The 12,493-nt window shown below is 30.7% G+C and overlaps 4 protein-coding genes across 7 annotated transcripts in view; 3 read left to right on the plus strand and 1 right to left on the minus strand.

Moving 5' to 3' along the window:
- The first annotated feature begins 279 nt into the window (after nt 1-279).
- On the plus strand, nt 280-7,078 carry LOC122635723 (b(0,+)-type amino acid transporter 1-like). Of its 3 annotated transcripts, none has more exons than XM_043826254.1 (4): nt 280-905; nt 3,154-4,452; nt 4,565-4,659; nt 5,824-7,078. In XM_043826254.1, exons 1-3 carry the CDS (start codon nt 812-814, stop codon nt 4,624-4,626), a joined length of 1,455 nt encoding a protein of 484 aa, XP_043682189.1. In that variant the 5' UTR covers nt 280-811; the 3' UTR covers nt 4,627-4,659; nt 5,824-7,078. The 3 variants fall into 3 exon arrangements, with proteins under 3 accessions (XP_043682189.1, XP_043682188.1, XP_043682187.1); XM_043826253.1 differs by lacking the exon at nt 5,824-7,078 and having other exon boundaries at nt 280-679; nt 786-905; nt 4,565-5,476; XM_043826252.1 differs by lacking the exon at nt 5,824-7,078 and having other exon boundaries at nt 281-905; nt 4,565-5,476.
- On the minus strand, nt 5,029-6,473 carry LOC122635726 (sorting nexin-16). The gene is made up of 4 exons (XM_043826258.1): nt 6,207-6,473; nt 5,819-6,127; nt 5,602-5,729; nt 5,029-5,523 (listed from the first exon to the last, which is right to left on the minus strand). The coding sequence occupies exons 1-4, from the start codon at nt 6,471-6,473 to the stop codon at nt 5,484-5,486; spliced, it is 744 nt and encodes a 247-aa protein (XP_043682193.1). The 3' UTR covers nt 5,029-5,483.
- Nucleotides 7,079-7,845: 767 nt separating the features above from the next.
- On the plus strand, nt 7,846-10,473 carry LOC122635855 (conserved oligomeric Golgi complex subunit 6). 2 transcript variants are annotated; one of them, XM_043826521.1, is made up of 9 exons: nt 7,846-8,016; nt 8,111-8,385; nt 8,454-8,598; nt 8,676-8,887; nt 8,959-9,182; nt 9,261-9,652; nt 9,719-9,880; nt 9,953-10,114; nt 10,192-10,473. In XM_043826521.1, exons 1-9 carry the CDS (start codon nt 7,939-7,941, stop codon nt 10,423-10,425), a joined length of 1,884 nt encoding a protein of 627 aa, XP_043682456.1. In that variant the 5' UTR covers nt 7,846-7,938; the 3' UTR covers nt 10,426-10,473. The 2 variants fall into 2 exon arrangements, with proteins under 2 accessions (XP_043682456.1, XP_043682457.1); XM_043826522.1 differs by having other exon boundaries at nt 7,860-8,016; nt 8,073-8,385.
- A 411-nt stretch (nt 10,474-10,884) lies between these two features.
- Nucleotides 10,885-12,493, plus strand: part of LOC122635854 (serine/threonine-protein kinase N) — a 72,639-nt gene continuing 71,030 nt past the window's right edge. Inside the window, exon 1 of the mRNA XM_043826518.1 lies at nt 10,885-11,281. Within this exon, the coding sequence (XP_043682453.1) occupies nt 11,258-11,281 (24 nt within the window). The 5' untranslated portion in view covers nt 10,885-11,257. The remainder of the gene's footprint in view (nt 11,282-12,493) is intronic.

A 12,493-nucleotide genomic window follows, 5' to 3' on the forward strand; every position in this document is an offset into this window, starting at 1 on the left:
AAGAAGGTAAAATATTGATTTTTTTTCTATTGTTTTTTTTTTTCCTTCGTCGAGAGTAATAAAAATCTTATCTAAAATAAAAATACTTACGTATTTCATGCTTTATTATTTAATTTACAAGAACCATAAATAACTTCTGATCGAACAGTTTCACATACTATATTTGCTAGCGATCGTTAAAGATAAATATCGATTTTAATAAGCGGCAAAAGGTAGAGCAAGAGTTATTTCTTATCATATTATGGATCCAAGAAAGACATGATGCAGAAAAATAAGCGTCAAGCTGATCCGCTCTAGCTCGTATTAGTCTCGTTCTGGATCTCTTCGCGATAACATCACGAGTTCTGAAAGAGTTGCATTGAAAAAGCTCTATCGTTCGAAAACGCGTGACAATTCTTGAATTTTTTTTTTTAATTACTATTATTTTTTCTTTCCCCCCCTTTCTTTTACGTCAAATTAATTTTTATTGGATCGCGAAAGGAACGTGAAATCATTATAATTTCGATTAGTACTCCGAGTTTTTTTTTTCTTTTTTTTTTTTTTTTCTTTTTTTTTTCTGTACTTTACCTCTTGCTTTCATTTTTCAATCATTTTACTACGATAGATCGATCATCATTCTAATTATCATAATAATTATTAAATGATCGTGGGATTTGTTAATAGTGCTGCTTATACGAATGTTAGATATATTTATTTCGTATCATTCTTTCTCTATTTCGTTCTTTTTCGTCATCATATATCGATGACATTAAGTCGAGTTAATAAAACGTTCTTTTCGCTTTAAGTGCAACGTCAACGATTTGAAAGGAAAATGGCTAAAGACGAGAAAGGCAACGAGAAGGTCGCTTTGAAACGAGAGCTTGGACTTTTCAGTGCCGTCAGTATAATTCTTGCTGTTATGATCGGTAAAAAGAAAAAACATCTTTTTTTTTTCCTCTTTTCTATTTTCTCCTTGTTTCTTTATTTTCTTACACATAGAGTAAAGATATGTATCTGCGATGTATGTATATGTATATCATCGGAATGTAACTTTAAATGAATGTATCAACAAACATTTAACAAGAAACACGCGCATTATGAGTGATATATATATATTTGTGTGTGTGTGTATATATACATATGGAAGTCGATTACAGAAATACGTGATTTATCGAGATTTATCGGTCTTTTTGTGTTTTATGTTACGCGGAAGAATTACATCGTATGATTCTTTATTACAAATATAAAATTAACTTAAAAAGGAAAGAAACAAAGAGAGATAAACGACAAACATTTTCGATATGTCGTATTTAAATTACACTGTTTTAATCGTCACCTTTAATTCCAATATTATATAAAAGATATTCATTTTATTTTTGTAATCATTATATATATATACATACATACATACATATATATATATATATATATATATATATATATATACACAATATCTGTTTACACACACACACACACATTCATGTATATTATATTATATATAATATATATTATATATTATATACACATACACACACATTATACGTATATATATATATATATATTAATATGTGTGTATATATATATATACATATATATATATATATATAGAGAGATACACACATACATATCTGTTTACATTTTTTATATTTTTTTTATTCATTTTTAATAAGTAGATAATTAATGTGATAAAATGTTACATTACGAAATAAGACAATTATTATATATGTTTATGAGTTCGCAAGTACATATTACTTAAATGATAACTCGTAATCGCAAACTGATAGGCCATTTGCCTTTTAATACATATACTTTCTCTCTTTCTCTCTCTTTTTTCTTTCCCTCTCTTTTTCTTTCTCGCTCTATCTTTCTCTCTCTCTCTCTCTCTCCCTCCCTCTCTCTCTCTCTCTCTCTCTCTCTCTCTCTCTCTCTCTCTCTCTCTCTCTCTCTTTCTTTCTCCCTCTTTTTTCTCACAATGACAGTCGTGATATAATAATTACGTACGATTTCAATTCGTTTACTTTTCAATAACATTACATTTGATTAAATTTACAAGACGACAGTTAAGTATAATAAGGTAATTGCTTATTCTTCAATGTGATTCAACTTTATATTAATAGGACTTTATATTAATAAGAATCATACGAGAGCATATCTTTCGATCGTACATAAAAGAAAATCTTATTAATGTCGAACTTCAGAAATGTTCTCATATATTTTAATGTTATGTTCATGTACTCAGCATTTCGATCGAGGTCACGTTGGGCAATAAATCGATTCGACAAAAGATTTCGAACTTAACGATAACAATTCTTTTTTTAGATCTTTTTCTTTTCCTTTTTCCTTTTTTATTTTTTTTATTTTTTTTTTTTGTTTATTCGTCTTATCTCTCCGAGCAAATTCGTTTTATTAATAATTTCAAAATTATTGGGGTATTTGAGAATGAAAGTATGAAAGTAATGAATGGTGAAGATTGACGCGGATAGGGGTGAATGAGAAACTCGGAATGATAATTCTTTTTGTATTCGATAAAAAAAAAAAAAAAAAAAAAGAAGAAGAAGAAAAAGCAATCAAAAAAATGTACCGAAATCTTTGTCCGAGATAAAGAGATAGGATTTAAAGAGATATTAAAGAAATCGATTCGTGATATATCTTTAGATACATTTGACCTAATAATGTCATATACGTAATACGATTACGAGAAAGAGAAAATAATTAAGTTGAAATCCGATCGTAAATTTTTTGTTCTAATCTTATCTCGTCGAAAACGTATTTGTGCTTGTAATCATTTGTTTCTTTCTTTCTTTCTTATTTTCCTTCTTTTTCTGTTCTTTCCCTTTTCTTTCTTTCTTTCTTGTTTTCCATGATATACGAGACTGATTAACGAAAGAACAATGTTGTTTAATCGGTGTCGTTATCCCTTTGAACGGATAAATGAACCAAAGCTTCAATTGGGGTTAATAACTAACCCACGCGTTGCAAACGATTGGAACAATAACGACAATCGAGTTATTTGTTGATTTTTATTTTTTTCTTACTTTGTTGTACTCTTGTTTTTTGTGGATTACAATGACAATATTTCTTTCTTTTCTGTACCCCTTTTTTTTACTCGCCCATTCCTGTTTTTTTTTTTTTTTGATCAAGAAAATAAATATTCGTATTTTCTGTTTCCCTTAGGCTCTGGAATATTTGTATCACCGGCCAATGCTTTGGAAAGATCTGGATCCGTAGGATTTTGTTTGATCATTTGGATAACTTGTGGTTTGCTGTCTCTGTTGGGTGCTTTAGCATTTGCGGAATTGAGTACCGTTGTACCACGTTCCGGTGCGGAATATGCTTACTTCATCGAAGCTTATAGTCCACTTCATCATTACGCTGGACAAATACCAGCATTCATTTGTTCCTGGGTATACGTGATACTTCTAAGACCAGCCGAAGTAGCTGTCGTTATATTAACGTTCGCCGAATATGGGGTACAACCATTTTCTAATTACCTCGACGATTTGCCAATGGATTCGATGGAGCGATTGAAAAAATTAATCGCTATGTTGGCATTGGGCCTGATTACGTTTACGAATCTGACGAGTGTTAAGCTTTACGTTAAAGTGCAAAATTCATTGACGGTATGCAAAGTTGCCGCATGTATGCTTGTAATAGGAGGTGGTATATGGTGGTTAAGTACTGGTCATTTGGATCTATTAAAGAATCCTTTTCGCGGTACTACAACGTCCGCTGGTAACATAGCATTGGCTTTTTACAATGGTCTTTGGGCATACGATGGTTGGTCATCGGCTGCGATAATAACAGAAGAAATTCAAAAGCCAGAGGTCAATATTCTTAGGAGTATATTAATAGCTGTACCAACGATTACTGTTCTTTATGTGACAATGAATCTGATGTATATGGCTACCTTAACGATACCCGAAATGATAAGTGCACCTGCCGTCGCCGTTTTATGGTCTGAAAGAGTACTTCCAAGTTGGTTAACCTTTGCTATACCACTTGGTGTTGCCTTCTCTACGTTTGGATGTGGTCTTAGTATACAATTCAGTGTATCACGATTGTGTTACGTCGCGGGAAGAGAAGGTCATGTACCACGCATATTTAGTTATGTACACATGGAGAAATTAACGCCAGCTATAGCCGTAGCGTTTCAAGGAATACTCTCATTGATATGTCTCTTATTAGGAGACATTACAGCTCTGATAGAATTCGCAAGTTTTCTCACTTGGGTTTTCTATGGTTTCGCGATGATAGCTCTTATTATTATGAGAAGGACTAAACCTGATGCACCTAGACCATACGCTGTACCAATTTTAATACCATGGTTGGTACTATTAATTGCTATTTTTCTAGCAGTCATTCCTATCGTTTACGAGCCATCATTCAAATATTTGTTCGCCGTTGGATTCATTTTGTGTGGTATACTCGTTTATCACATCTACGTCTATAATAAGAAAAAAAGCCCTTTGTTAGGTAAGTTTCTTTTTTTGATTATGTACTATTGTTATTATTTGTAACAAATTGAATGGATTGAAAATTTTTCTTTTCTTTTCTTTCTTTCTTTCTTTTTTTCTTTCTTTTACAGCTAAATCTATGTACCTGATCCAAGCGTTGAGTTTAGTTGTTGCTCCAGATAAAGAAGACTGAGCCTTTTATATCGTAGCCAATGTACATACATAGGCAAGTGTTACTTATCAATTTGAAACGATTGAAGAATCTAGTAAAAATTATAATCTTTCCTTCCATAAATACTGTTTATCACTAACACACCCATTTTTTCTCTCTTTTTTTTTTTTTTTGATACCAATGAATTCGAATATTCGAATATTGCATTATTACTCATTTTGATCTCATAATGCAATTTCATTTTTAAATAATATAAAAGGATATGTATGTGTGTGTGTGTGTGTATATATATATATATATAATTTTCATGATGGGTTTTATATATACATATGTGTTGATTTCTTTTTATATAAAATCACAAGTATAGAGAAAATTATTAAAGACGTTGTTAACGTTCCTTCAAGACGTTTGGAATATGAAATGTAAACTTTTATATTCATTTTATTTTTAACAACTTTCAATGTATATTATATTCTTAACATCAATTCGTGTATAATGACTCGCTCGAAAAAAAAAGAAGAAAAAAAAAAACATTCTTACATACTGTATTGTCTTTTAAATCTTATTATAATGATAAATAATAAAAATGTAATAAAAAAAATTACAATTCACTCACTAGAACGATTCGTATAAATATTATAAAATATGTGCAAATATCTTCATAAATATTAACATTAAGAATACTTAAAAAATTTCTTCTATACTGAATTAATTGTAACCTTAAATATTAAGAATGCACAACGAAATTACAAATTTTACATTTGCTGCAAGGACGTTATAAACTATGTAAATCCTTAAACAGCATATCCTTTACGTAGAGATCTCTCCAAAAAATTCTAATAAATATATAATAAAATCCATCTAATTTTTAGAGGAATTTATTGATTTGCGCCACACTTAGAACAGATTTGCCTTTCGCTAAAACATTTATAAATAAGTGTTTCAAAGATGAACAGACGTTTAGAATCTCAGAGTCTTATTAAAAGACTCGCATACCTCAACATTTGATGTAGATTTTTTTGTAATTCATTGCAAAGTGCGGATTCTGCTGCCAATGCATTATCTCGTTCTCTAAGTTGTTGTCTTAAATGATATATCGTGTCTTCCATCGCTTCAAATATTGCCTAAGAAAGAAACACTTGTTTATTATAATCATCATCTTTATATCTCAAAATACAGTTTATTATTGAAATATACAAGATATTTTATTTACCCTAGATTCTTCTGCAGTATCAGATAACGCAGGTGGTTCGTCTAGACAAAAAAATTGTCTAACGCAAGCGCTACCTATGAGAATGGGATTACTTAATATCCCATTAACAAATGCTTGCAGACCACGTATCCTTTCTTCTAGAAAACTAGGTGCAAAATTGTCACCCAGCCATTTCTTTTGTGGTAAAGATAAATGAGAGATCGGAAGTTTTTGTCTTCTCAATTGAGCAAATAAGCGTACAAAATCTGTGTATCTTCTGAAGACAAACCAACAATCACCATTCTTCAATTCTATACGAAGTTTGTATACCTACGTAAAAGTATATCAAATGATTTCTAACAAGAATTCAATTGATATATTTTTAATTAAGAAGATATTATATACTAACTGTAAATCTAGCTCTCTCTTCCATAACTTCATATCCAACAATAGGTATTCTTAAGTCATTGTTTGTTAAGGGGGGTGGAAGAATGTTAGAATTTGTATTTTCATTAGGATAATTAAATCGTTGAATGGAAAACGAGTTCGAATGGCCAGATCCATCTGAATCAGGACTGTCGAGTACCCTTATGGATCCTGCTTGAGAAGTCCTTGCTTTACTAATAGCAAGTGTAACTTCGCTAATACATCCCACACCAGTCTCTGAAGTAGACATTTTACCACCAACAAACTAAATAAAACCATGCATACTTAAAAATAAATAAAAAAAAAACTAACTAAAGTAAACTAAAATCAAAAGTAATCGAATTAAGATAAATAAGCAGAAAAGAATGAATAACTGAATAGCATTAAACATACTCAATATATATACTTTATTTTACAAAACTAATTAATAGCCATTAAACAATTTAAATAAAACAAAATAATAAACAAGCTTTTTTACTAACTCATTAAACTGTAATATCGAAAATACTGCATCACAGAAAACACGTAATAATTCTGATAATTAAACGATACTAACCTCGCTTATGTTAATCAAAAACACAATGAAAGGTACAATGACCTATAAATATGATATTTTATCAACTTTCATGAATTTTTTGAAATTCATTTTCTTGGGACAGAAGATACATGAGTGATGTGAAAAGTCAATTAATTAAAATACGATATTTACGTCATATACCGAAGATTACTAAACAGTAACAGATATCCATTAAATTGTAAACATGCAAGAGAGTGCAATGTCCGAATATTTGATACATTTTTTTTTCTCTATGTAGTTGCAATAATAGCAATAAAAATTCTCTATATTTAGCATGACTTAGGGAAATTTAATTTTAATGATTTAGATTGTTACATCTGTATTTCAAATGATTCCATTCGGCTGCTTGAAACCAACCAATCAGATTCATTGTTTTTAAAGGACAAACATGGATGATTTCGTAATTAATGTTTTTATTTTAATTATTTTATTTTACATATTGCTATTGGTATACTGTTGGACTATATTAGAATCGACCAATTGTAATTTATATTAAATCGTGCTAATTTGAAACATGAAAGTACACACATCTATATAAATATTCATATATACGTATATATACGTACATAACAAAGTTACTTTGTTCGTTGTGCGCAAGACATCGTGCGCAGGTGGTTTAATATGAAACTGAATTATACAATCTTCGTAGCATATATGAACGTAATACATATACAACATATGAATAAAATAATAAAAGAAATAATAATAATAATAATAGAAAAATTATCTAAAATTTTACAATAATATATTAAATTAATTAATTTCTGTCTGTTTTAACCTGCGAATAATGTATCGTAGAATGCGAGTTAACATCCTCGCTTTCTTTTATTGAAAGAATTCTCACGTATATGCGTGACAATGAAATTTTCTACCAAACAGAGAAAGAGAATGATATCGTCTGCGATATTTTCGATCTTTTTTAGGATTTAATTGACAATATAGTTTCGATGAATTTATGTGTGATTTACAGGAGGCGTGTCAATCGAGCGAAGCTAGCGACATCTCTTACGCAAAAAGAAAAGTATATACATATATATAAAACCTTCATTTTTTTTTATTACATTTACGTGACGTATACTATATGATCTGTCATAAGTTAAAGATTGTGTTTTCATGATTATGAAAATAATTAATTGCAATGAGCGAAAAAAATACTAATTCGGCTTTAGTTAGACGAGTTAATAAATTACTCGAATCAAGAGTAGAACATGACAAGGTATGTTAAAAAACATGATTTATTTATGTACATTTAAGTGAATCTTATTTTTGTAGGTTTACCTCTACTAGCCATTTTTTTTTTTTTCTTTTAGGATACATTGGAAGCTTTAAAAGAATTATCAACATTTTTTACGGAGAACACACTAAATGCTCGTCGTAATTTAAGAAGTAAAATTGAAAGAAGAAGTCTTGCCATTAACGAAGATTTTTTATCTGCATTTAGAGAAGTCAAAACTTGTTTAGATAATATATATCAAGATGTTTTAGGAATGAATACATCGGTTCAATGCATGACAAATCGTTTACAAGTTACAAAAACTAAAACTTCACAACTCATTGAACAAACAACGAAACTTCAAAATGAAAGGTATTTTAGTTTTGAAAAGTATATAATTAATTGTATAAAAGATTTATAACGTTTGTATGAAATTTTAGTCAAATATTGTCCATGCAGCAAGAAGTTGCAAGCGCATTTATTAAGAGTTTTCAATTATCTCAATCAGAGATAACAAGTTTACATGGATCACATAGAGAATCACCTATAACGGAAGAATTTTTTACTATTCTTAATCGAGTACAGGTAATATTTTTAATTGAGTAAGATTAAATCCATAAAGTATATTTAATTTATTTAAACAATCGTATCGGAACCTTAAGGAAATACATAGCAACTGTAGAATATTGATGCAATCTGGATATCAAACATTGGCGTTAGATATAATGCAAAGAATGACGCTTCTTCAAGAATCTGCTTTGGAAAGGTTATATAGGTGGACGCAGAATCAATGTAAATATATAGAAGATGAACAATTGGCATCTCTACTCGTTAAAGCTATGGGTAAATTACAAGATAGACCTGTTTTATTCAAGTACGTTTAACTATTTATATTTTGTTATATTAATTTTCATTTGAAATTATTTATTAAGAATTTTTTACCAGGTATATTTTAGATGAATACTGTACAAACAGAAGAACAGCTCTCGTAGGATCTTTTATAGATGCACTGACATTAGGTGAACCAATCGGTGGAACGCCAAACCCTATAGAAATGCATGCTCATGATCATAAAAGATATGTCGGCGATATGCTTGCTTGGTTGCATCAAGCAATTCCTATAGAAAAGGAGAACATATTGATTTTAGTTAAGGATTGCGATAAAACTGGTAAGAAATTGTTAACAATAATAATAATAATACTCTTAATAAATTATTATATATAGTTACTATTAATATTTATTATAGATGTATCTGATCAAATTAAGCAATGCTTAAGTAATATTACGGAAGGACTTTGTCATCCTCTACAATCAAGAATAGAACATATAGTTTCTGTGGAAGCTCCAGCTACAGTGTTATATTCAGTTACGACTCTTATAAGATTTTATCGTGCTATAATTCAACAAGTTATACCAGATAGTGTTCTCGATTCAACGTTATATGATTTATTAGTATTAAGCGAAAAGAGCTTTCTCAGTAGGTTACAAAGAGAAACAAGAACAGCTCTTGGAGAACGAGCTGAACCACCAGGAAATGACTTAGTACCAGCACCATCGGTTTCAAGATTATTATATCTGTTGAATGAAATTCTATCTGTAGCCAGCATAGCCGAAGATAGAGAAAAGGATATGCTTCAAGTAAGTACATTTGCATTAAAATAATATATATATATATTGGAGTAGTAACCAAATATATGTTTATAGATAGTATCGTGTATCATTGACCCGTTATTACAAGAAGTTAACGAAACAGCTTCTAGACTACCAACGGTTGACATGGCTGTTTATCTTCTTAATTGTATGCATCAGATACAATCCACATTAGGATTGTATGAATATATGGATCAAAGATTGGAACGATTACAGGTAAACGATTGCTTATAATTTAAATGTTATTATTCTCTTATATTAATTTTTTAATTTTATCGAATAACATAGGCTCAATCCGATGCACAAATCGATACGCTTACATCGGAACAAGCTAGTTCTTTGGTTGCAAATTTAAATCTCGGATCAATATATACTATTTTACAAGGACATGAACAAGGACCGCTGTCCGATATTCCTGGAATGGATCCATTAAGTGTAAAAGAATTTACGGTAAATATAGTTTAATTTTTTCTCATATATTTGTTAAAATCATATTTTCAATGTTACATATTCCTTATTCCGTACAGAACAAATTGGAAGCATTTTTAGTAATGCCGGAGGTATTATTATTACCACAAATAAATCTACTTCAGAGTAACAACCATCGCGAGGTTACCAAGAAACGTTCGTTCGAAGTAATCGGAGCTATTTACAAACAGCTTTACGAAGCTTGTCACGATTCAAAAAATTTATATAAAAATCCGAACGGTCTATTTACCAGAACACCCGAGGAACTTTTACAAATATTAGTTTCCCAATGATTTCGAGCTTGGATAATGAATATGCTCAATAAAGATGTACATAAACGACGACTTGCAATTATTTAAATATATACATACATATATATATATTTTTTTATATTTCTCAATATTTTTATATAACGATAAAATTGGAAAGAAATTATAACAAACCTCCATAGATCACATATAATGTACTTACATATGAAACGTTTTCAAAATCCATCTTGGTATACGTTTAATCGTACATTTTGTTTTTCTTTTTTTATTGGACAATACTTTCGGTTCGTTTCGAGTCGCAGCGCTTTTATTGGTTCTTTTGTATATATACAAGGTCGATGGTGGGGATAGCGTGGCGTGCGACTCGTTTCGCGATTGGTTCGACGTTCTCCGTCCAGTCACCGCTCTGTCGCCGGTGGGAACGCACTTGTAACGTGTTTCTCTCCTTCTCTCTCTCTCTTTCTCTCTCTCTCTCTCTCTCTCTCTCACTCACTCACTCACTCACTCACTCACTCTATCTTTCTCATTATTTATCTTTCTCTCTCTGACTCTTTCTCTCTCACTCACTCTCTTCTCTTTCTATTTCGCTCGCCACGGCTCCGTCGCGTCTATCGTTCGTTCGACTCGGTAGAGGCAACATCGCGTCGCGTACGATCGGTAAATTTCATAGGTTATTCGATAATTACGAATGAGAAAACATGTATCGTTCGTCCGCGTGTAAAAGGTGAACGAAAGAGACGAGAATGCGTCGGCCGTGAAACCAACGATGAACTGTATAGTTTTGTGCGAAAAGATAGACGGATAGATAGAAGAAAGGAGTAAGTGAGTGAGTGAGTGGAGCATTATAGTGGTCAAGATGGCGGAATCAAGTTATTATCAGGTGAGTTTAAACATTATTTTCTATTTTATTTAATTATATCTATTCTCTTTCGTCGATATCGTTTTCATCTTAACGTTAAGAACGAATATCTCGAAACCGAAAAATAATATTTTCACGTTTCATCCAGCCCTTTTTTTCTCAACTTCCAACCTTTTTTCTTCGACCATCTTACTTTCTTTTCTTCTCTTATATTTTCTTTTCGTCCCCTTTTGGTATTATCATTAGATTTACACGATTATATCAATCGTAGTAACATATTGTTATTAGACCGATCGATAATGATCTTAAGACAATCAAGTTTATCCATGACCACCTACGAAAAATTTAAAATGACCTCGAACCACGTATAGGTAGAGTGCACCTGACTCTTTCTCTCTCTCTCTCTCTGTCGATTCCTTCGAACTCTTGTAAGCCCCTCTAGTGACTTTACAAAGCGAGTTCTGGTAACACCTGCTTCTTTTGCTTTTCTCGACAAGTGGTATTAACTGTCTTCCTTGTTTTGTCGCGAATGATCTTATAATCTTTTTAAAAGAGAACAAATAAATTAAAAAAAAAAAAAAAAAAGAAAGAAAAAGAACAGAAAAGAAATAAATAAAAAAGGAAAAATACAAAGAATACCATATATATGTTTAACGAAAATAATAATAATAATAATTATTATTATTATCATTATAACTACAATCGTAGTTATAATAATAATTATTTTTAATATCGTTTTGACGAGGAAATCGTTTTGTTCGAGAGGGAAGGTGTCCTCGTGTGTTCACTTTGCAGGAAGTTCCAAGGCAGGAGATATACACACACATATATATGTATGTGTGCATATTATATATATAGATATATACAGACATATGTGTTCACATACCACACCGGTTTTCTGATTCCGAACTTTCACGTCAAACGCGACGTCCGCTCTCGGTGTTCTCTCGAGCGTCATCGGATCGGCGCCGATCGCGGCCGAGAACTCGCGTACTAGTTTTCTACTCGATTCTCTCGTCGGTCCATTTCCTCCAACGCACGCTCGATTTTTATTATTATTATTATTATTATTATTATTATTATTATTATTATTATTACTACTACTACTACTATTATTATTACTATTATTATTAGTTATTCTTATTATTATTAGTGCTATTATTATTAGTTTTCTTCTTATTATTATTAGTGTTATTATTATTATTAGTTATTCTTATTACTATTAGTGTTCTT

This window comes from Vespula pensylvanica, chromosome 19, assembly GCF_014466175.1.
Source record: "Vespula pensylvanica isolate Volc-1 chromosome 19, ASM1446617v1, whole genome shotgun sequence".
Taxonomy (NCBI): domain Eukaryota; kingdom Metazoa; phylum Arthropoda; class Insecta; order Hymenoptera; family Vespidae; genus Vespula; species Vespula pensylvanica.

What these genes read in the sequence shown, in the direction of transcription:
- LOC122635723 (XM_043826254.1), top strand. Translation starts at nt 812, where the DNA reads ATGGCTAAAGACGAGAAAGGCAACGAGAAGGTCGCTTTGAAACGAGAG. An exon ending in AATTCTTGCTGTTATGATCG is followed by an intron (nt 906 to 3,153) that starts GTAAAAAGAAAA and finishes TGTTTCCCTTAG; the next exon opens with GCTCTGGAATATTTGTATCA. An exon ending in GAAAAAAAGCCCTTTGTTAG is followed by an intron (nt 4,453 to 4,564) that starts GTAAGTTTCTTT and finishes TTTCTTTTACAG; the next exon opens with CTAAATCTATGTACCTGATC.
- LOC122635726 (XM_043826258.1), bottom strand. Translation starts at nt 6,473, where the DNA reads ATGTCTACTTCAGAGACTGGTGTGGGATGTATTAGCGAAGTTACACTT. An exon ending in ATACTGCAGAAGAATCTAGG is followed by an intron (nt 5,730 to 5,818) that starts GTAAATAAAATA and finishes TTTCTTTCTTAG; the next exon opens with GCAATATTTGAAGCGATGGA. An exon ending in AATCTACATCAAATGTTGAG is followed by an intron (nt 5,524 to 5,601) that starts GTATGCGAGTCT and finishes TAAATGTTTTAG; the next exon opens with CGAAAGGCAAATCTGTTCTA.
- LOC122635855 (XM_043826521.1), top strand. Translation starts at nt 7,939, where the DNA reads ATGAGCGAAAAAAATACTAATTCGGCTTTAGTTAGACGAGTTAATAAA. An exon ending in GATAGACCTGTTTTATTCAA is followed by an intron (nt 8,888 to 8,958) that starts GTACGTTTAACT and finishes ATTTTTTACCAG; the next exon opens with GTATATTTTAGATGAATACT. An exon ending in TAAGGATTGCGATAAAACTG is followed by an intron (nt 9,183 to 9,260) that starts GTAAGAAATTGT and finishes TATTTATTATAG; the next exon opens with ATGTATCTGATCAAATTAAG.